This window comes from Hippopotamus amphibius, chromosome 14 (genome assembly GCF_030028045.1).
Source record: "Hippopotamus amphibius kiboko isolate mHipAmp2 chromosome 14, mHipAmp2.hap2, whole genome shotgun sequence".
Taxonomy (NCBI): domain Eukaryota; kingdom Metazoa; phylum Chordata; class Mammalia; order Artiodactyla; family Hippopotamidae; genus Hippopotamus; species Hippopotamus amphibius.
The window spans coordinates 15,482,347-15,506,769 of NC_080199.1; the positions used below are offsets into that span (position 1 = coordinate 15,482,347).

The window sequence follows — 24,423 nt, forward strand, 5'->3', positions numbered from 1 at the left end:
AAGTAACTTGGCTGAGGAGGCAGAATCAGCAGATGGCAGAGCTGGGATTTGAACCCAAGTCTGAACCTGCATTTGTTTCTCTCCATGTGAGTTACCAGTGAAAGACAGTATTAAATAACTTATTATCAGAAGTAAAATAAGGGACATGAGAATTTTAACATTCAGTTTTCTAAGATATCTTTCCATATGGATAATACCTTATATTAACTTTGTATATAATTTAAGAAGATATGCCTGTAAACATAAACATTTCTCCTGTCTACATTTCCACTGTAATTTTATTACTCTTAGGCTCAAATTATTTACTGTGTGCCTATATATTCATAGAAAAAGAAAACCAGTTTTATTTAACTTTCAGGATTAATAAATATCAAATAACACATAGCCAAAACATATTTGAGGAAAACTTAAGTAAATTTTCATTAATTTCTGAATTTATTCAGCAAACATTTACTGCATATTTAACTGTATTGATAGCATTATGCTAGGTGCTTTGGAAGAGGCAAACACACATAAGCCCCAGCCTGTGCTTTAGAGAGCCTGTACTGAAAGGAGAGAGAGAAGAAAATCCTCAAGTGTCCCTAATGCAAGAAAAAATGCACAACAAGGAGGAGTTTAGTAGCAGAAGAGATGACTTCTGGCCAGAGGTTTGGAGGACAAGCTTCAAGGAGGACAGAGGGCAGTGAACTGGCCCTTAAAGAATGGATAGACGTGAACATGCAGAAACGGGGGTGTGTGGGTGGATGGACAGGGGTCATTCCAGACACAGGGAACAACAGGGGCCAAGAGGGCTGGAGGTGAGACTGGAAACTCTTCAGTGGCAGAGTTATGTGGTTTTCCTTGTTTATTTTGCATCTCAGGGCCCTGGCATTGTACTTGACAGGAAATAGGCACACAATACATGCTGGTTGAAAGTTAAATACAAAGGAAACTAAATGCAGGGCATGATTGGGTGAGTGCCCAACAGTATAGTTTGGCAAGATTGTAGGGAAAGACCCAGAGGGACAAGTCTAGCTGGCCTGGGTAACAGCTAAGCCAGTGGGATACAGGGATGCTAGGATTAGGGATGTGGACTTGGAGGACCACATGCCTCAGGCTGATAGTTATGGGCAAGAAGGAGAGTGAGAGGGGAAATGAGCGAAAGATAAACCAGTATTGAGGGTGGAGGCTTGACACTCATTTATTGTCAAATATTGGAAACGCAGAATCAGAAAAGGGTCAGTCAGAGAGGAGGGAGAGTTGAAAGGAGCAGGAGTGCAGTGCAGCCAAGACTCAAGTCAGAGCTGGGTTGGGATGCAGACTTAAAAAGGCCCGGAATATAATTCTACCAGCCTAGCCTTTATATTTACTGGTTTGATTAAAGATTCTAGATATTTCAGAACACATAAACATAAAGTAACTATAAATTTTCTTTATATACAGAAAAACAGGTATAATTTTGAATTTTTAACATCTTTTATATCTATAAGAAAATGTTCCTGTAATCTCCCACTCTTTTTCCATTCTTCCTGTAACCCAAGTTAAAGAGTAAACTAAACCACATATTCAAATTGGTGTGATAACAATCCCTCAACCCCAGGATCTCTCCAGGAACCCCAGCCTCAAATCACTTGCCACTCTCTACTGGTGAAGGAAAAATGAATTACATGAGATGGGTCAGTCAGTTACACAAGCTTAATGAAGATGTGTTTATCAGGCCTGTGTACCTGCAGATTTTCCAGGTAGCTCTTCTAGACATAAAAATTAAATGGACCTATTGTAAAATAATTTGATCCATTTTCATTTTTTAAAATTTTGACTTTATATTGGTATATATATTTAAAAAAATTTATTTTATATCAGAGTATAGTCAATTAACAATGTTGTCTTAGTTTCAGGTATACAGCAAAGTGATTCAGTTATACAAATACACATATCTATTCTTTTTCAAATTCTTTTCCCATTAAGGTCATTACAGAACATTGAGCAGAGTTACTTGTGCTATGAAGTAGGTCCTTGTTGGCCATCTATTTAAAATATAGCAGTGTGCACATGTCAGTTCCAAACCTGCAATCTATCTCTGCCTGCACAATTCCCCCTGGTAACCATAAGTTCAGTTTCTATGTTTGTCTGTTTCTGTTTTGTAAATAAGTTCATTTGGATCATTTGTTTTTAGATTCTGTATATAAGTAATATCATATGATACCTCTCTTTCTCTGACTTACTTCATTTAGTATGATCATCTCCAGGTCCATCCATGTTGCTGCAAATGGCATTATTCCATTCTTTTCTATGGCTGACTAATATTCCATTGTATATATGTACATATTCTTTATCCACTCATCTGTCAATTGACATTTGGGTTGATTCCATGTCTTGGCTATTGTAAACAGTGTTGCAATGAACATTGGGGTACATATATTCTTTCAAAACGTCTTTCTCCAGGTACATGCCCAGGAGTGGAATTGCTGGATCATATGCTAGCTTTATTTTTAACTTTTTTAAGGAGCCTACATAATGTTCTTCATAGTGGCTGTACCAATTTACAGTCCCAACACCAGTGTAAAGGGGTTTCCTTTTCTCTACACCCTCTGCAGGATTTATTGCTTGTAGATTTTCTGATGATGGCCATTCTGTCTGGTGTGAGGTGATATCTCATTGAAGTTTTGATTTCCTTTTCTCTAATAATTAGTGATGTTGAACATCTTTTCATGTGCCTCTTGGCCCTCTGTATGTCTTCTTTGCAGAAATGTCTATTTAGGTCTTCCACCCATTTTTTGATTGGGGTGTTTGTTTTTATGTAATGAGCCACTGGAGCTGTTTGTAAATTGTGGAGACTATTCCTTTGTCAGTTGCATCATTTGCAAATGCTTTCTCCCATTCTGTGGGTTGTTTTCTCGTTTTGTTTATGGTTTCCTTTGCTGTGCAAAAGCTTTTGAGTTTATTTAGGTCCAATTTGTTTATTTTTGTTCTTCTTTCTATTACTCTGGGATATGGATCAGAAAAGATATTGCTGCGATTTATGTCAAGGAGTGTTCTGCCTATGTTTTCCTCTAAGAGTTTTATAGTATCCAGTCTTACATTTAGGTTTTTAATCCATTTTGAGTTTATTTTTGTGTATGGTGTTAAAGAGTCTTCTAGTTGATTTCTAATCTCATAGTGTTGTGGTCAGAAAAGAAGCTTGATATGATTTCAATTTTTTAAAACTTACAGATGCTCATTTTGTGGCCCAGAACATGGTGAATCCTGGAGAATGTTCCATATGCAAATGAGAAGAATGTGTATTCTGCAGCTTTTGGATGGAATGCTCTATAAATATCAATTAAGTCCACCTGCTCTAATGTGTCATTTAAGGCCTGTATTTCCTCATTGATTTTCTATCTGGATTATCTGTCAATTGATGAAAGTAGGGTGTTAAAGGCCCCCAATATTATTGTGTTACTGTTGATTTCTCCCTTTATGGCTGTTAGTATTGCCTTATATATTGAGGTGCTCCTATGTTGGGTACCTATATATTTATAATTGTTATACCTTCTTCTTGGATTGATCCCTTAATCATTATTTAGCGTCCTTTTTTGTTCCTTTTAACAGTCTTTAAAGTCAATTTTGTCTGATATGAGTATTGCTACTCCAGCTTTCTTTTGATTTCCATTTGCATGGAATACCTTTTTCCATCCCTTCACTTTCAGTCTGTATGTGTCCCTAGATCTGAAGTGGGTCTCTTGTAAACAGCATATATATGGGTCTTGTTTTTGTATCCATTCAGCTAGTCTATGCCTTTTGGTTAGAGCATTGAATCCATTTACTTCTAAGGTGATTATCTATATGTAGGTTCTTATTGCCATTATGTTAATTGTTTTGGATTTATTTTTGTAGGTCTTTTTTCTTCCCTTCCTGTTTTGTTCTCTTGTGATTTGATGTCTAAGTTTAGTGTTCTGTTTGGATTCCTTTTACTTTTTTGTGTGTGTCTCTATTGTAGATTCTCAGTTTGCAATTACCATGAGGTTTTGATATAACAGTCTATATACATACAAGTTAAGTTCCTGGTATTTAATTTCAAATGTATTTCCAATATCCTGCATTTGTGTTCTCACAATTTCTGATTTTGTATCATATTTGTGTGTGGATCATTTCCTGCCTTCACTGTATATTTGTATTTACTGGTGAGCTTTTCCAGTCATAATTTTCTTGTTTCTAGTTCTGTCCTTTTTTTTTTTTTTTCTGCCTAGAGAAGGTCCTTTAGCATTGTTGCAAAGCTGGTCTGGTGGTGCTGAATTCTCTTAGCTTTTGCTTGCTTGTAAAGCTTTTGGTTTCTGTGTTGAATCTGAATGAGAGCCTTGATGACTCTCCTTCTTGGTTGTAGTTTCTTCCTTTTCATAACTTTAAATATATTATGCCACTCCCTTCTGACTTGCAGAGACTCTGCTGCAAAATCAGCTGAGAATTTTATGGGAGTTCCCTTATATGTTATTTGTTGCTTTTAATACATTTTATACATATTTAATTTTTGTCAGTTTGATTACTATGTGTCTCAGCATGTTCCTCCTTGGGTTCATCCTGCCCAGGACTCTGCACTGCCTGGACTTGGGTGACTGTTTTCTTTCCCATATTGGGGAAGTTTTTGGCTATTATCTCTTCAAAATATTTTCTCAGGTCCTTTCTCTCTCTCTCTTCTCCTTCTGGGTCCCCTATAATATGAATGTTGGTGCATTTAATGTTGTCCCAGAAGTCTCTTAGACTGTCTTCATTTGTTTTCATTCATTTTTCTTTATTCTGTTATGCAGCAGTGATTTCTAACATTCTGTCTTCCAGGTCACTTATCTATTCTTCTGCCTCAGTAATTCTGCTATTGATTGCTTCTAGTGTATTTTTCATTTCAATTATTGTATTGTTCATCTGTTTGTTTGTTCTTTAGTTCTTCTAGGTCTTTGTTAAACATTTCTTGCATCTTCTTGATCCTTGCTTCCATTCTTTCTCCAAGATCTTGGATCATCTTATCATTATTCTGAATTCTTTTACTAGTTGGTTGCCTATTTCATCTTCACTTAGCTCTTCATGTGAGACTTTATCTTGTTCCTTCATCTAGGACATATTCCTCTGCTGTCTTATTTTGTCTAACTTTCTGTGATTGCAGTTTCCATTCTGCAGGGTGCAGGATTATAGTTCTTGCTTCTGCTGTCTACCCTCTGGTGAATGGGGCTATCTATGAGGCCTGTGCAGGCTTCCTGATGGGAGGAACTGGTTCCTCCCCAGTGGTGGATGGAGCTGGGTCTTGTCCCTCTGGTGGGCAAGGGCATGCCAGGAATACTTTAAGCCACCTGTCTGTTGATGAGTTAGGTTGTGTTCCTGCCCTGCTGGCTGCTTGGTCTGAGGTGTCCCAGCACTAGAGCCTACATCCTGTTGGGTGGGGCTAATGGCAGCCTCTGAGAGGTCTCATGCCAATGAGTACTCCACAGAACTGCTGCTGCCAGTGTCTTTGTCCCTGCAATGAGAGACAGCTGCCCCTGTTCACACTGGAGACCTTCCAATACTAGCAAGTAGGTGTGGCCCAGTCTCACGGAGTCACTGCTTTTTCCCCTGTGTCCTGGTGCACATGCAACCTTGTGGGTGCCCTCCAAGGGTGAAGTTTCTGTTTCCCCCAGTCCTGTGTAATTCCTGTGATCAAACCCCACTGGCCTTCAAAGCCAGATTCTCTGGGAGCTCCTCCTCCTGTTGCCAGACCCTCAGACTAGGAAGCCTGATGTGGGGCTCAGAAATTTCACTCTTGTGGGACAACTTCTGTGGTATAATTTTTTTCCAAATTGTGGACTGCCCACCTGACAGGTATGGAATTTGTTTTTATCATGATTGTGCCCCTCCTACTGTCTCATTGTGGCTGCTTTTTGTCTTTGGATGTAAGGTATCTTTTTTGGTAGTTTTCAGTGTTTTTTGTTGTTGTTGTTGTTGTTGATGGTTGTTCAGCAGTTAATTGTGATTTCGGTGTTCTCACAAGAAGAGGTGAGTCACATCTTCTACTCTGCCATCTTAAGCTAATCCTCCAATTTGATCCATTCTCATTGGCAGGATGCCATCAGTGATAATTGGGTGGCTGCAGAGAGAGATGGGGGGAAACAGGGTGGAAGAAAAGCCTGATGATAGGAAAGGGATGCCAGGAACAATTTTCAATATGGTGACAAGCAATAGAGAGAGATCCCACTTAAGGACAAGTAGAGCTGGGAGGGGAGGATATTAGTCTCACACCTCTGTTTTTGGCTTCTAGGTGACAGATGGACAGTTATCCAATCTTGGGTGATGGGTCCCTCATTGGTAAAATGGGTGCCTATGATTTTCTCAGTGTCTAGACAACATGGCAAATATTAACTTAAAATCCTTTCTTAGGTCTTAAAATAATAAATCTTCTTCTCACTGGGGAATAATCAAGGGTAGGTCATGGTGACCTCCACAGCTACTTTCCCAAAACTGCTGCTTTTACATGTAAGTGCCCCCCTCATAAAGTCTTTCTTCTCCCTGATTGTACTCTCTACCCATATTAGTTATCTTTCCTCTGAAAACTTGAGTGAAATCTCTTGGCATGTTTTTGAAAGAGCTTTTGTCTTATGACATGTTCTCACTGCAGTCATGTAGGCTTGCAAAAGAAAAGTTCCATGAATGTGAAAAACAAAATTCAAGTAAAATTCTAGTTATGTATGAGTTACTTTCATGCTTTTACAGGTGGGTATGTTACAACAATTTCTGGTTTTGACTTCTCTGGGAAAATTCTACTAAAAAGAGGTTTGTGTTGAGGAAGAAAGGCAAAGATTATACAACCATAAGGTTGACTATAAACAGAAGAGATGGAATCTGAGTTTCCTGGTCCAGACTTTGGTCCTTCATTCATTTCCAAAGAATTCTCTAACTGTAGAAAGTGAAAATGTTCAACACAGGCAACAATACTGTTAGAGCAATTGCAAATTTTCATAGGTTTGTTTTGTTCGCGCTACTAGGGAGTATCCAGGGTCTTATGAAGATTGGAGTCTTAGAAATAGGAGGAAAAACCTATGCTACTGGTTGAAAAAAGATTATAAGCAACCAGCTAATCCTAAAAACTATAGGAAGAAGCCTTTAATGTAGAGATACTGATGAGTATTAGAAGAAAGAGGATTTCAAATTTGTCTTGCTCCACCTTTTGTAGCAACAGAATAAGTAAGGAAGATTCAATTAGCTGTCATTCTGACCACATCATATTTAATAAAGTTAAAATCTTTGTAAAATAGAATTTTGACACATTAATGGTGCTTTATGAATCCAAACTGGGCAAATCCCTTTGGAGAGACAACACAAAAACAAAGTTATTAACTAGGTCACAGTTGTTCCCAACAAGATTTGGTTGATTTACTTACAGTAAAAAAAAAAAACATATCCATCTGCCTTTGTGCAGAAGTATTCACAAGCGCAACAAAATATAATTATTAAATCTTAATCACTTGTAATTACATGACTTCATGGTGACAGCACTGTTGGTTATGCACTTCATCAGCATCCATTACTTCCCCCGTCACTCCCTGAGGCTGGCTGCCCACCCTCTGGAGCATTAGGCTTTGCAGCTGATTGACTTGTCTTTATGTCCCATTAAAGCTTTCAGAACAGACAATCACTTACTTTCTGGAACTGAAACAGCTACAGACATCTCTCAGAGATATTGTGGGTTCAGTTCCAGAACACCACAATGAAGCAAATATCACCATATAGAGAGCAACACGAATTTTCTGGTTTCCCACGGCATATAGAAGTTATGTTTACACTACACTATAGACTATCAAGTGTGAAATTGCACTGTGATTGAAAAAAACAATGTACAGACCTTAATTTTAAAATATTTTACTGCTAAACAATGCTAACCATCATCTGAGCCTTCAGTAAGTCATAGTAGTAACATTAAAGATCACAGATCACAGATCACCATAACAAATGTAATGATAGTGAAAAAGTTTGAAATATTGTGAGAATTACCAAAATGTGACACAGAGACATGGAGTGAGCAAATGTTGTTTTAAAAATAAAATGGCACCAATAGACTTGCTTGACACAGGGTTGTGACAAACATCCAATTTGTAAAAAGAAAAAAAAAATTCAGTATCTGTGAAGTTCAATAAAACATGGTATGCCTATATTTCTTTTTACTTTTTTTTAAACTGAAGCATAGTTGATTTACAATGTTTCAGGTGTATAGCAAAGTGATTCAGTTATACATACATAAATATATATGCGTGTGTGTATATATATATTCTTTGTCAGATTCTTATCGATTATAGGTTATAAGATATTGAAAATAGTTCCCTGTGCTATAAGTAGGTCTTTGTTATTTATCTATTTTATTATAGTAGTATGTATCTGTTAATCCAAATTCCTAACTTATCCCTCCCCCCATATTCCTGTATTTCTAAAGCAATCAAGAAGAAAAATTGCCCCAAAAGTCAAAGGTTTGAGAAAGAGCATTATTTATGGTGTTTTTGCTTAAATGAAAGCCAACCGGTAAACAGAAGCTCTAAAATAAAATACAAGGTTTACACCTTGGGTGAATGGAGAACAGAGAACAATTCCCCAGCTCTGGATCTAGGGGATGCATGTCTCTTGGGTCTCTAATCCTGCCATTACTACCAAAGAAGTCAGCAACTGAAACCACCTTGAAACAAGATGGAACAAAGCGGCCAAGTTTACATCTCCTGGTGGTGTCTCTCCGTGATATCACCGATGACCTTGACCAGACAGCCCTAAATTGAAGGTCTCCCAACACAGGAGTGGGAAGGGCAGCTCCACAGTGAAGGGCAAGGTCACCATGAAAAAACACGTTCAGTCATTGCAAAGGTGACAGTCTCCAAAGAGAACCCTTGCATTTCCCTTCTCCGTCTTCCTCATTCACCCAGATGCCCAGTCTCCACACCCAGAACTCAGTATTAACTCCTCTCTCTGCCCTCAGATCCCATGTTCAGTCCATCACACAATACACTTGGCTTCACTTCCTTATCTACCCCCAATCCAACCATCTCACCATTTCCACTGCTATCACCTTAGTCTAAGCCACCAACATTAGAAACAGAGGACACAAGTATAAGAGAGAGTGAACACTGCATTTGAAGAACTGAAAGACCATCAATATGGTTTTAGCTATGAAGGAAAGAGGAAGAGCAGAGTGGGACAAAACTAGAAAGTTAGGGAGGGGCCAGGCTGTACACTGTTTTGTAAAATCCCATTAAGGATTTGTTCAAATAATCTGATCAAGAGGGAAAAACTTGAGGTTTTGGTAAATTTGAGAAATTTACCAGGAGTTACTGGTAAGTAAAGCATTAAACAAATGGACATATTTTAATAATGGCAACAAAACTGATTGATTAAGGGGATATTTGTGAACGAGACATTCACATCTGTGGATCACATTCAGATAGATAAAGACTTAGGACTGAGCAGCTGACATATCTGTCAGCTAAATTCTGTCCTTCCTCACAGTTTCCTTAACCAATCATACATTCTAGGATGACAGCATTTCTAAGAATTAGATAAGAAAAAGAAGCTGTTACCATGAATGTCGTAATACCAAAAACCAAAATAAATCTCCAGGGTACATTTAGAAGCAAATAATTTATTTGAACAGACACTCAGCTGAGCTAGAGATCAAGCCATCTTTCTGTTTCTGCCTCTAACGCCTGACAAAGGGTTTCAAAATGGAAATTTCACAGCATCATTCATTGATTATAGAAGAAGTATGCTTTTGGGGGGCAATCTGCAAAATACAATGCTGAGAGGTGAGACAAACAAAGCAACAGGTAAAGAGTAGAAATAAGAGGTTACTTTTCCGATTAACATTTAAGAACACAAAACAAGGGACTAAGGATGCTCAATGCTGAACAAAGTTTCTGGAATATAAGTCACTGTCTTGCAATCTTGGAATATCATCAGGTCCCTCATAAAAGTCTGCAGGAGAGGCCTGCTTCCTACTGTGATGTTCTAGTCCAAGATGACCAGCTGCACTTCTTGGAGGCTAGAGCATTCCTTTGGTTGGGGATGCCTCACTCCTATCATCTGCTTTCCCAGAGCTCACTCCTGTACATGTTCAACTTAGGGGAGTGAGGTCAGAGGCACTGCTTCAGTGCTGACAGTCTGGTATCTTCTCAATGCCTCTATTGCTGATCCCATCTGATAATGCATGTGAAGTAGGGTGGGAAATGATATTCCAGGAACTGCCCAAGAAGTCAGGAGACACTTCCATTATCATTGGATATAAGGAAGTTTGGGTATTACTGGCCATTTATTACTGATTATTACCTGTTTAGTTCAGACCATCAAAATCACTGATTAACTTCATCTACTGCCTCATGCATTGCACAGGCTTTATTTACTTCATCTTTAATCAGCATCACTGGATACTGTGGTATCTTGTGGACAGTAGTTAGCATCCATAAGATGAATAAAATCAGCTTGTTTCCATAGACTGGGGGTTAGCTTGAAAATAGGTTGAATTTCTTTGGGCTTATTTACAGCCAAAGGTTTTTCTTTAAGGAATGATTTCTCTGTCATTTTATAATTCCACATTCTAATATTTATTGAAACTCAGCAAGCAACAGTGGGAAAGGAAAAAGAGGTAGAAAGAGAGAAAAGGAAGGGATAGAGGAAGAAACCAAAGCTAAGGAAGGAAATACTAAATTACTAAGGAAGAAAGAATAAATCAAAACAAGAAAAATACTAGACAGCCATCCAGACACCAAAGCTTGGAGCCTGCTGTGTGTGAAGTGCCTGAATCTATTGTAAGAGACTGGCTAGTTGTTTATCTACAGTCTCTCAGCCCCTGATCTACTTTCTTTCTAAACTCTCATCTGTGATACAGAGGCTGGGTCTCTGCAAATCACATTTCAGAGGTCTTTTGGCCAGCAGGCTCATTGTTAGGTCCTGCCAGTAGGGGGCACTGGAGGGAGATGCAGAGCACATGGTCTACCTGGTTTCTGCTACTTCTGCAGCATCACCCCAGCAGTGGCATCTGACTCCAACACCCAGCTTCTATTAGCACATGGAGAACTAGCCTCATCTCTCACAAATATGATCAGCAGTTGGGAGTGACCTCTCCTTGGAGGTCTGAGCACTGACTCTTTAGGGCTTCTCCTCTGAGTTCTTAGGTCTGGAGATCTGTCCTAGGACATGGTATCTGCCTGCTAAAATTATTACCCCAGTGTTTCCTATCATTTTTCCAGCCCTTCAATTTCTATGTAACAAATTTCCTTTACTAAATCCTTTCTGTTAAAATACTCTGTTTTTCGCTAGGCCCTTTCTTCTCATGGAATCCCCTCTGACAGCTGAGAAATTAAGCAAACTTACCCAACAACTTCCTGGCAGTCTAAATAAAACACATTTTTTTTTCCCCCACTATGCCATGTAGCTTGGGGGATCTTAGTTCTCTGACCAGGGATCAAACCCTGGCCCTTGGTGGTGACAGTGTGGAGTCATAACCACTGGATGCCAGGGACTTCCTCAAAGGCTAACTTTTTGATTAAGGGAATATAAAAATACTGAAACAACTGTGACACAGTGAAAGAGACTGTGTTCTACCACTCTAAAATATGGAGATGTATCTCGGAATTCAAATATTTTAATGGTTGGCCATCTTTAAGAAAAATGACAATGCAAATAAACTGTTAATATGAAAATATGAAATTATTTGATATATTATTTAATAGCACATTCTAAAGGTATAATTAAGTACCTGAGTTATTGTCACAAAAGAGGAAAATTAAGAGAAAATTAACTTATTGTAGGTCCCTATAAAGTTTTACAGTGAAGGATATATTGTAAAATTGAACATAAATGGAAACAACTGAAACTCCACAAGTGAGGAACTTACCATTATCTTGTCGCTGTCAATGATGTTGCTCAACCTGTGTGTGATGGTTACCACAGTGCATTCAGCAAATTTCTCATGAATTTTATTTTGTATTAACTCATTGGTTCTGGAATCAAAGAAGTTCAATTTAGTTCAGTAAAGAAAAAAAAGCAGACTTAAAAATATCATATGTTATAACAAGGTTTTTAAAAATCAGTACTTTAAGACACAATCTTTTAGTTCCTGAAAAACTAAGTATAAAAAGTCTACTTACAAATTTACCATTTTTCATAAAATAATGGGAAATATTCTTCCCTTGAATGCTTGAAGCTATCAGAAGCTGGATTTAGAAAGCTTACTCTCTTAGAAAATCTTATAACAACATTAACACTATACAACATGCTTTAGCTTCTTCCTTTGTTTTCTGGAATTAATGTTACCAAGAGATATCTTTGGGGCAAAGAGAGTACTTAGAAACACTTCTCAGCATCATTAAATGTTTCCAGTTTACTGCATTTAAAATTCAGATTCCAGGTTTCATGGACCTCAGCTCCATACCTTGGATCCACATTTGATGTGGCTTTTTCAATAATCAATATCTGATTTCTCCTGAGAATAGCCCTGGCAAGGCACACCAGTTGTCTCTGCCCAATACTCAAATTTGATCCTGATTCTGCTAATTCAGTATCCATTTTACCAGGAAGATCTTCGATGGTTTCTTTAAGTTGTACCTGTGGATACGGAAAGAATGTTTTCCTAAAAAACTTCTGCTGAAGTAGATAAGCCTCAGACATTAGAGTTTTGAAGTCCTCAGGATTTTGTACATATATTATATGTGCAGCCACCTGTTGTGGAGAGCTCCTTCCAATCAGCTTCACTGAGAAAGATGGTAGAGTCAACTAAGGACAGAAGGATCTCAGTGTCTCCTTCCCTGACTCATGACATCCACTAGAAACCCCATCAGGGAACAGTTAAGAAATTCTCTCCAAAAAATGAAACTATTTCTCCCAATATGATCTAAACAGAAAAGTTAAAAGGATCTTTATGATTGAGTTAAGTTTCCCAAAGTATATTTTGGATAGGTGTTGGTACGCTAAAGGGAAATTTTTTTTTAAACAAAATTACTGCAGGAAGTATGGTTCTCTAAAGATACAATCTTATAGAGTACTTTACCATTTTGGGAAATCTAAAGGTTTTAAAAAATACAAATTCAAACAATGGCAAACTGTTACCTCCTACATTAGTAAACCTGGAGGCTATTTTGGCTTTGGTTCCTTCCCAAGTTTAATCCCATAACTACTGGACCAGTCAAGGGCATTTTTTTCAATGCTATAAATGTTTTGCAGTGAATGAGATCTCAAGAAAAACAGGACACAACATAACATCTTATTTCCCCCCGACTATGGGCATGGATGATGTTTATGTTAATCTATCACCATAAAATTGTAATCATAAGATTAAAAGAAACAAACTTTTAACTGTCAGAGATAATCTGAAAGTACACTGAGTGGTAGAGATCAGTTCAATGAATATTTGTTTTGGAGAAATATTACAGAATAAGAACCAAACCTGGGCTATGCTTGGAACTAAAGAACAAAGAGCAATACACTGTAAATTAAGAGACCAACAGATTGATGAGTGATGGCCAAGAAGAAGGGACTCAAAATTACAATGTCAAATAACAAAACACTAGGGGTGAGTGGGCAACATTTTCTTGGTAATCTAAATGCTGGAGCACTTCTATGAATGTGATCCTGAATTGTGCTTTCTGATGGAGTCCAATCCCCAAATAGGGGAATTCTGAGTTAGGATTAAATATGGTATTGGTATTTAGTGATAGCATGAAAGGTACACAAAATATAAAGAGTAAGATTTGGATTGTGATACAAGTGATCATACTGAAAATTATTAAATGGAAGATGTCAGCTTAGTCACCACCAACTCCCACCCTCCATTACCAGGAAGAGGACATCCTGAGTATTTTTTCTAAGAAATGTATTCATAGATCTACACCTATGTGAAGGGACTAATCAAAACTGTAACAGTGTCAAAGCTTTTATCACTTTTCCTTCTGAGCTCACGTTGGTAATCTTTGCATATGCAAATTTGCCTTTCATTAGACTGATGTCCTGACTTTAAAGAAATAATCTCACACTTACTCCCAACTTGGATGATATCACTAATCTGGTTTTTGACTTTCCTTCAGATTGTCCACATTGGCCTGACAAGGAATAAGGATTGGAGATGAAAATGTTTTCTAGAAAATACTGTTTTCTGAGACTGTCTTCATCTATGAGTCAGGGATGATTATGAGAATGAGACAAATATGAAGGTGAAATAACAAAGGTGTCCACGGGCAAACATAGTCAAGTATAAAATGAGTCAGTATGTGTAGAATTTACTACAGTGCTTGATACAAAGAGATCAATAGATATTTGGGCAGAAGACCTAAATAGACATTTCTCTATAGAAGACCCACAGATAGCCAACAAACACATGAAAAGATGCTCAGTATCACTAATCACTAGAGAAATGCAAATCAAAACCACAATGAAGTATCACCTCACACCAGTCAGAATGGCCATCATCGAAAAATATAGAAATAAATGCTGGGGAAAATGTGGAGAAAAGGGAACCCTCATGCACTATTGGTGGGAATGTAAATTGATACAGCCACTATGGAGAACAGTATGGAGGTTCCTTAAGAAACTAAAAATAGAACTACCACATGACCCATCAATTCCACTACTGGGCATATACCCTGAGAAAACCATAACTCAAAAAGAGTCATATACCACAATGTTCATTGCAGCACTATTTACAATAGCCAGGACATGGAAGCAACCTAAATGTCCATCAACAGATGAATGGATAAAGAAGATGTGGCACATATATACAATGGAATATTACTCAGCTATAAAAAGGGACGAAATTGAGTTATTTGTAGTGAGGTGGATGGATCTAGAGTCTGTCATACAAAGTGAAGTAAGTCATAAAGAGAAAAACAAATACTGTATGCTAACTCACATATATGGAATCTAAAAAAAATGGTACTGATGAACCCAGTGGCAGGGCAAGAATAAAGACGCAGACATAGAGAACGGACTTGAGGACACAGAGGGCGAAGGGGAAGCTGGGACAAAGTGAGATTAGCACTGACATATATACACTACCAAATGTAAAATGGACAGCTGGTGGGAAGCTGCTGCACAACACAGCAAGATCAGCTCAATGCTTGGTGATGACCTAGAGGGGTTGGATAGGGAGGGTGGGGGGGAAGCTCCAGAGGGAGGAGATGTGGGGATATATGTATAAATATAGCTGATTCACTTTCTTGCACAGTAGAAACCAACACAACATTGTAAAGCAATTAGATCTCCAATAAAGATCAAAAAAAAAAAAAAAAGCTGAGGAAATCTGAAAGAAGAATGAACTTTCATTAATACTAATCTATCAAAATTGGTTCATTGATCTTAACAAATGTATCATACTAGTGTAAGATGTTCATAACAGGGGAAACTTACATGTGGGAACTCTGCACTGCTTCACAATTTTTTTCTGTAAAGATAAAACTGTTTTTAAATAAAAATTACATTAAACTTAAAAAAAATAGATACTGCCCATTATCAATACCGCTGTCAGCTAGCCACTCTTCATTTCTGCTTTATTTTTCTCCTTTGCATGTATCAGCACTGAGACTTTATTACATATGCATTGGTTTGTTTTCCATCTTCTCCACAAGAATTTAAGCTCCTAAAGGGTAGAGATTTTATCTACTTTGATGACTGTTATGATCCTAGAATCTGCATCTATGCCTGTCTAAAGAGCACTCAATGATATTTGTTGAATGTATGAATGAAGCCACAAATGCATCTCATCTTGTGATATATCTGTTCCTATAAATTGGGAAATAAATCCATATGGATAGATAATTTATATATAATACTATTTTCTTATTAAATGCCATTGTAAAAGAAATATATTCCTAACAATTAGCTAGCTCCAAGATATCATAACATCATACTTTAAACTGTGGAAAGCTTTTTAAAAAGTTATAATTTAAGGAAAATGGAGCAAAAATACTATTTAAAACTATATATCTCAGTATAGAATATTTTAGATTGTTTTTGAGCTTGGGAAAATAATAAACTATAGCAAAACTGAAAATAATAAACTGAACTTATGACACCCCATTTCTATCATCATAAACAATCTCAGAGTAACCTACTGTGTGTACTCTATCTACCAACCAGGTGCCAATGCCCCTCACAGATGTTAACATAGATGTCAGATGGTTTCCACATTTTGTGGAACTTCTTACTTTGTAAAATGAAAGGCTGGTGTGGGCTAGAAGGAGACAGTAAAATGCAATCAACAGATGGGGAAGAGCTTTCACTACAGCAGAGCCAGCAGTAAATGAAGTAAAGGGAGAGCCCATTCACTTAAATCCAAGGCCCAGGGAAATGGAAATGTGACCTGCCACTAACGCAAGGACTGAATTATGTGGTTCCTGATGCACAGGCTGCTGATGCCCAGATTTCTGTATCTTGGTTTCCTGTATGAGGAGACATACTTGTGTCCTAACAGATATACCATCAATTTTGAACATAACCGGATGATTTCTTTACAGTTTTCAAAAGACATACCACACTCACTTGTTTACCCCAGAATCAAAGCTGTCATGTTTTTGTTTGTTTTTGTTTTGTTTTTTTGACAGAAGCAACATACCACTGATTCATTTCCAGAGTTTTATCTACTGTGATCCTTCAACCTTTGAGTGATAAAGTGCTTCATCTTCAGTTATCTTCATCTTTTCAGTTACTTCATCTTCAGTAGCTCATGTTATATTTGTAGAGTTGCCCTTGCTTTTTAGGTGCCCCAATCAACATTAATTTCTGATGAACCTTCTTTAGTTTACAATCAGCTGGCTATTTTTCAGTATATGAAAAACATATTTTCAGAATACCTTGAAAAATAACCAAGATGAGCTGGGCAGCTTTCATAGGACTGTCTCTCTTCTGAATGTCCATCTCCACCAAGGGAGAAAGAGGAGGTAGAACTAAGAGGACTTGAAAGTAAATTAAAAAGCATCTTTTACTTTTAACTGAAGTTCTTCAAGAGGAAAACATAGCGGTGCCCTCTTACTTACTCTCAGGCCAACTCTATGAGTTTGGGTTCACATTTCCCATTTGGCGTCATTTATAAACCAATGACTGGGATTTTCACTCCACCTAAAAACTGACCTCATTTCTTTAGTGATACCTCTTAGAGAAATCATTCCATAATTCTGTTACTCTAGGAAGTATTACTGTATGACATCTGTATGCTTTTCAATGAAAGATCTGGTATATATTCTAAAAATTAGGATACCAAATCTTTCACTGAATAACACACAAAAAAACAGTACTTCCAATTTTTTTTAAGCTGTGTGATAATTTCACCATTAAATCTGTCCTGTAAGTTCAAGAGCAGTGGATCACCCTATCTTTCTTCACATTTGATGGTTAACTGCTTGCCCCACCTCTTCTTTTAGAATTTCACTATAGACTCACAAACAAATGAAATCAGAGGTCCACAACTTCTCAAGTAGACGAAGGTGAAGCAATTGGCCTGATTTAGGAAAACAAAATCCCCATAGTTGTGGAAAGCAGGGTGAGTGTGTAAAGACCTAGTGCTAACATGCCTTTAGAAATGAGAATTACTGGCAAGAAATTGTCGGGCCTCCAAATCTGCTTCCTTACAGTCAAAGCTCATCTATATATTACAGATTTCAGAGCTATCTCTGGAAGGGTGACACTAAGTGACAAAACATACCAATTCAAAACAACAATGTTTGAGCAATTGGTCACTAGGATTTGTGGGGAAAAAAAAATTAAAGAAATAGGCCACACTTCTCTGAAATGAAGAGATCAAGCAAACATTAAGTACCTATTTATTAAGTGCTTACTTTTTAAAAGCAACAGACTGAGCTAGGTCCTATGAGGAATTAAGAGTCTGTCTATGGTTTAGAAATCTAGATATAGTTTTTGCCATCAGTAGCTTAGAATCAATTTGCAGAACTAGGGCAAATACACAAAATAATTCTTATTAAAATATACAAACCAACAGCACCTAAACAGTCAAAATCCATTTCATGCAAGGGTAGGGAAATTCAAAAAAGTGGTCCAAAGAGAAACACTACACAACTAGAACATCCTCGAGAAATGAACCTATCCCTATAAAAACTTGGCAAAAGCTCCAGGGTTCTGTTCCTTGCAGTCACTCCGAAGCATTAAAATAATATGACTGCCAATATGTAATGATTATCACATTCCAACTGTATAATTTACAAACACTTTCTTATGAAACTTCACAGCATTTTAGTAGCACGATCTCATTTATCTTTCAGTTAGTAATGAAAAACTATTATTGTCTCCACTTAGTAGATGTTCCCAAAGACTAAAGGAATAAAATTAATGTTACAGGGTAATTAGGGTAATTAATTCACTAGGTCACTAGTAGAATTCGAACCCATAACTTTAACATCCAGTTTAGTGCTCTGCTAAGGACAAGATAATGTGTCTAGTTGCTTTGGGTTCTAGGGGGAAAGCTAAAATAGAAACATAAGGCATCACATTGTTGGTTTTCATCCCCATCAATACACACATAAGTTCATCAATGTTCTCCTAGGAGGGAAACACAGTCAGTTAAACTGATAAGCTCCCCGTAATTACCTGTAATTTTACAAATGTTCATATACATATATTGATGCTAACAAGTTAATTACAGTTAATAAATTACCTCTTCTAAGGCATTCCACAGTTCCTTATCCGTATGTTCATTAAAGGGATCCAGATTTTTCTTCATTGTTCCAGTGAATAAAACAGGTTCCTAAATAGCCCAAATCAGCACATGTTATTACTGTGGACTTTATTCATTTTATTCCAGGGCTTATAGAACAGAATTAAAATACAAAAAATCAAAGTTCACTGTAATCATTAATAATAAGGTTGCAAATGCCTACTTACAAAATAGTATCTCTAAATTAACTTTCCACTGTACAAAGAACACTGCAAAATATCCTCCTGACCACTGAACACTAACAAAAGAAAGTGCTGAAGTAACTCATCTTAAGAAAAAACTGAAGAAGAGAAAGGAAGATTTGATTTTTTTAAATGCCTTCCTGCTTAATAAAAAAAATTATTATTTGAGGCTATAATTATTTGAGGAATTTTACATCAAGAGAGCTGGATAAATTGTCAATCCTGGTGTGATACTGGGAAATACGTGCTATTGCATGATTAGTTGCTTGTGCCTCTAATCAAATTGTTAACTATTTTCACATTTGCACTGAAGAATAAACTAGGCTATTTTCCCCATTGGTCAAACAGCCTTCTGAGATAGGGAATCTCTCCACATGTGTGAATGGGAACATCTCCACATATGCAAAGAGAATGTCAACTACTGGGGCCTGCGGCACCTCTGTTCATGAAGAGATCGCCTCTGATTCTGCATCAGCTGATCCCCATGTGCTCTCACCTGTGCATCAGGAGTACACGCCTCACAGAACCTCATTACTAACTGCAAGACCAGGATAACCTGAAACACATCGTGACCTGCATCATAATATAACTACTTTAATTTAAATAGCTCTTCCTATTTATCTTCTGTGGCAGGAGCCACAAGTAAATTACTCTGGAAACATATGCCTACTTCTGGATTTCAAGAGAGAATCTTGTACATAAGCTCATGTGGGCCATTTAAGTTTTCTTCTGGAAGCCCTAATAAGCCAGGCCACAAGTACATGGGCAGCAGGGAAGAGCCCAACTGGCTCCATGCAGTGAAAGGGGTAGAATAAGGGGATGCACACATGTGAGAAAGAGAGGAGATCTGACTCTCCCACAAGTGCCGGGGAACTGCTCGGAATCAGCAGCCTCAAATCCCACCTGACCTTGGGGCTGGGCTGCTCCTCCTCACTTCACAAAAGCCTGAGAAGGAAAAAAGAAGATTGATATTTCTTTTCTCTAGCCGTGAAGTAGAATGACACTCAGACAGCCTCCCATACCTTCTTTCCCTATTTTCTGGTGAGAGAGAAATGGATTCAAAAGACACCCGGTGTGCCACCAAAAAAGATATATACCTAAGCAAAATCCAAAATTAAAAAGACATTTTAAAGGGAGCTTTATTTGCAGAAAGTGGCTGATATACCCCCAAAACAATGAAAATCACTGGTCATATGACATATCAAAATGATTAGTGAATTGAACTGAAAAAAATCCCAAGACCCAAGTTTAAGGTCTCCCTTAAAACTCTCGAATTTAAGATCGAAGACTAAAAAACCATCTAAGCATGGTAAGAGTTCCTGGTCAGGGGAATAACCATCATTCTGCTTCAAATTTTTAAAAAACTTTGTACTCTTTGTAATGATCAACTCTAAGATTCCAGGCAATTTCTCTTCCTTTAGCTGTTTCCATGATGTTTACACAAATGTGGCCAGGTGAGGGGAGGCTGCTCCCCAATATTCCTCCCTCTCTGCTGACTCTCCTCCACTTTCCCCCAAGGCTTTAAACCATGCGCAGGATTCTACTCTGGGGCCCAAGATGAGAGAGTCTTTGAGGACTAATGTTTGAGGAGAAAAAGGAAATGAAAGAGGCCAAGTTAAGGAACCAGCTCTGAGCCCAACGGGGAGAAGTGAGAAAGGGTCTCCTTGTTTATAATAATGAAAGCATATTCAGAAGAAAAATACTTCTTAACCACTGCATCACCTGGGAAGTCCAGAAGAAAACACTTTTTTCCCAACAAATGATAAAGAATTTGTCTTGTTTATAATAATGAAAGCATATTCAGAAGAAAAATACTTCTTAACCACTGCATCACCTGGGAAGTCCAGAAGAAAACATTTTTTTTCCCAACAAATGATAAAGAATTTGTCTTGTAAAGTCCTCTTTCAGGGACCCCAGGGAGCAGTTCCACAGGATTTAATGAAGACTTCAGTGTTAGAAACAAAGGGCCAACTGCATTAGGCTAGAATCTAGTTGTATTTCTTTACTAGTAACAGCATATTCACCTCTCCCCTCTTTCAGTTTTGTTCTCCACAAGACAAAAAGGGAACAAAAACTAGGTTATTAGGGAGAGAAGGTGAACCAGAGGGACAGCTCTGGTTCACCTTCTTCAACCTACTGAAGAAAACTCAGGGAATAGAAATACCAAAAGACAGAATGCGCTTTTTAAAAAATACTTACCTTTTGCTTTGATTAAAAAAAAACTATTAAATATAAAAAATGAATCTGTTTAATCATGATAAAGATGATGGCTGTTGATTTGTGCCAACCCTTGGGCTGTAATCATAAATACTGAATTTGCGTGGAATCCCTCTTCAACTGAAAATATTTTCTTTATGCCAATAGGACAAGGGGCTCTAGGTGCAGATTATCATCCAAAGAAGTTTTGAAATCCATTTTTCCACATCCTTTCAGATAAGCAAGCTACTCACTGAATATAATCTCAATTGGTGTTCTTTTTGGAGAACATACTTAACTCCTTCAGGTCATAAGTACAAAGGATGGATATACTTCAGCTACCTGTTATGTTTAAGGAAATTATCAGTATCTAGGAATTGCTTTCATATTTTGCTTATTTCTCAAATTCTGAACACAGATTTAGGAGTACTTTCTTATGCCTATAATAATTGTCTTTGAAAGCTCCCCCCGGGATCCAGTTCTGATGGTCTATGTCCCTACTCCCCTGTCTCTGGTTCCTATGCAGGTCCTTGCTGCTATCACATCTCCCCCAATTGTGACCTGCTCATGTTGGGGTCAAGAGTGATGGGGATGAGCCTGGGAGAGAGACAGACCACTCTGGAAGCTTGCTGCTGCTCCCAGGATCACAGGCTGCATGGAGTCAGGGAAGATGGTGTGGGCCTGGCTCACCTAAGCAGCACAACTTAAAGAATCAACACTGGGCTCCATCTCTGCAGAGTCTGCTCTGTTTCTTAGGCTCCCTAAATCAGGGTGTTGAGACACAAGAAACATTGCTTCCTACTCATTTAGGGGAAGAGTGACATAAGCTTTCTGCACTTAGACAAGTAACTTCAAGTAACCACAGCAACAGCCTCTCCACCTCTGCAGCCAGCTAGACATTGTAAAAGGAAAGCACTCTTGGCTGGGGAGGGTAAGATTTTAAGTATCTTCTCCTGACATTTATTAACCCAAGACATATAAGCAAACCTGTTTCTAAACAGATACTATCCAAATGAGGGACATAACACTAGAAGAAATATCTTTTCTCTTTGTTCTATTTTATCTGAAATTACACAGTTATGCTTTGGAGAATCCTTTTGAGTAAAAAATGGTGAAACTATCTGATGATAACACCATTCAGTTCAAGAAACATTTATGGAAGAAAATATATATATTTGGAATCAGAGTCCTAAGTTATGATTCTACTGCTTATTAGTGATTATACTCAGGGTGAGTTATTAAGCTCCCTAAGCCTCAGTTCCCTTACTGGAAAATGGGGCTAATACTGAGAGGCTGCTGTGAGAATCTCAAACAACAGTGAAGCTCTTGGTGTGATGCTAACATGAACCAGGAGCCCAGCCCAACACGGGGACAGTGAGGGGCAGTGTTTGTCAAACTGCTGGTGCAGCCAATGGATCATAAAATCAATTTTGTGCTTTGTTACTATCCTTTTGTCTTTTATATGAACTAGAGTAGAATGGATATAATAGAAAATATTAGACTGCAGAGCACAGAGTAATACTGTTTTGCTAACATTTTTGTTTCTGTGTGTGTGTGTGTGTGTGTGTGTGTGTGTGTGGATACGGAATGATGATATGAAGCAGTTCTACTGTGGACCTCAGTCAACACTGTGTTGAAGTCCCCAGCAATTAGCTGCTCAGGCTCTGGAGTTGGGAATCTCCCTACATTTAATTTAAATCCTGGCTGTACTGTATACTTGGTATATGAGTTAAACTCCCAGCGCCTCAGTTTTAGAATCTGTCAGATAAGGATAACAATAGAATTGTTATGAGGATTAAGTGGGAGATGGTAGGGAAAGAAGCTAAAGTATGTTAAGGATTCCACAAATGTTAGGAATTATTATTAATACTTGTGTAACTTGTCAGGACTTCCAACAAGCACTAGAGCAACAGAAATGAGAGACACAGGCCCTGCCCTCAGGGAGAGGAGGAAAATAGTTGAGAATGTGGGGAGGGTTGAGAAAAAAATGGCAGAGGTCTTCGTGGAGGACTGGAAAGTATGGGTAGGTACAAGGCTGTGGTCAGGAAAGAACCTGGTGGCAGGGGAGCCAGAAATCAAAAGAAAACAGGAAAGTGATGTTCTCTCCTCTTGTTCCTTATAGAAAAGACAGATTTCTGTTTTGCCTTTCCCTAAAATTTCTATGTTGTTAATTTTCTTTTTTTTCCTTCACTCTTTACATGTATATAAACAATGTGGTTTATGGTATAAGCAATAAATGTTAAGAAAATCACCAAAGACCACAAAAACATAAGCAGAAATTAAAGAACAAAGTAGTTCCAGTATGTTACTCTTTTTATTTAAGCAGAAGTAACATTGGAAAGGCCAGTGCCCTGATCCTTAAGAATAAAAATAGTTACTACTGACTGAGCATTCCCAAGAACTAGGTATGGGCCACAACTCTTTTCTCATCCATTACAGCTTCACAGCAAATCTGTGCAGCAGTAATTCCTAGACCTGGTTTAAGAACAAGGACTATCAAGCTTGGAAGCTGAGTGACATCATCAAGGTCCTACAGTCACATGAGGCAGAGCAGGAATAAAAATGTGGGTCATGTTGACACCCAGTCTTTACTCAGACATTCTAACCCTGGCTGCTTCCTGAATGATTTCCTGGGGCCCTTTACACATTGCATGGTCTCTCTGGATTCTCTCTCTTTAATCAACCAACATTGTGCCTTGGAGACAAAAGCAGATAAAATGAAAAAAAAAAAAAAAAAAAGGTTCTGTGTTAACTGTGGTTGGTGATTATTATCTATGTGGATACAAAGCTTAGCACTGTTTGGTAAGCAAACTCTCTGGAGTGTGTACATAGAGCACGCTCAAAAGTAGGGTGGAAACTGATGGAACAGAACCAAAAGTTGGTGATGTCGAGATATGTTTAGTCTTTGCTCAGATGTGCTTCCAAAACATTACCAGCAGAGCCAAGAATCATCTCACATTATTTCTTTATTTATAGAGTTCTTTTATGTACCCAAGCATACAACCTTTTCTTAATAAGAAGCATTAAAAGTAATGCAGGGCACGTTTCTAGATCCTTTCATCCAAGGATATGAAGGGACTTTACACACACACCTGTTATTTCTGCTAATTTAGCAGATTGGATAAAAAACCAAGAGCCTACAATATGCTGCTGATAAGAGACCTGCTATAGGGCAAAGGATACACATACACTGAAAGTGAGGGGATGGAAAAAAGATATTTCATGCAAATATAAATGACAAGAAAGTAGAGGACTGCAATACTCATATTAGAACAAAATAGACTTTAAAACAAAGGCTATGAAGAAAGATAAAGGGAGTGTGTTCTCTAGGCTACTCTCTGGCCCATGGCCTGCCATCACCCCTCTTGTGTCCCCAAGCCT

At 37.9% G+C, this 24,423-nt stretch overlaps 1 protein-coding gene across 2 annotated transcripts in view; it reads right to left on the reverse strand.

The window, feature by feature from the left end:
- Positions 1–24,423, reverse strand: part of LOC130835676 (ATP-binding cassette sub-family C member 4-like) — a 175,740-nt gene that overhangs the window by 12,151 nt on the left and 139,166 nt on the right. For both annotated transcript variants that reach the window (XM_057707374.1, XM_057707373.1), the window contains 3 exons: positions 18,605–18,694; positions 12,383–12,555; positions 11,846–11,951 (listed from right to left, as the gene is read on the reverse strand). In XM_057707374.1, the coding sequence (XP_057563357.1) occupies positions 11,846–11,951; positions 12,383–12,555; positions 18,605–18,694 (369 nt within the window). The remainder of the gene's footprint in view (positions 1–11,845; positions 11,952–12,382; positions 12,556–18,604; positions 18,695–24,423) is intronic.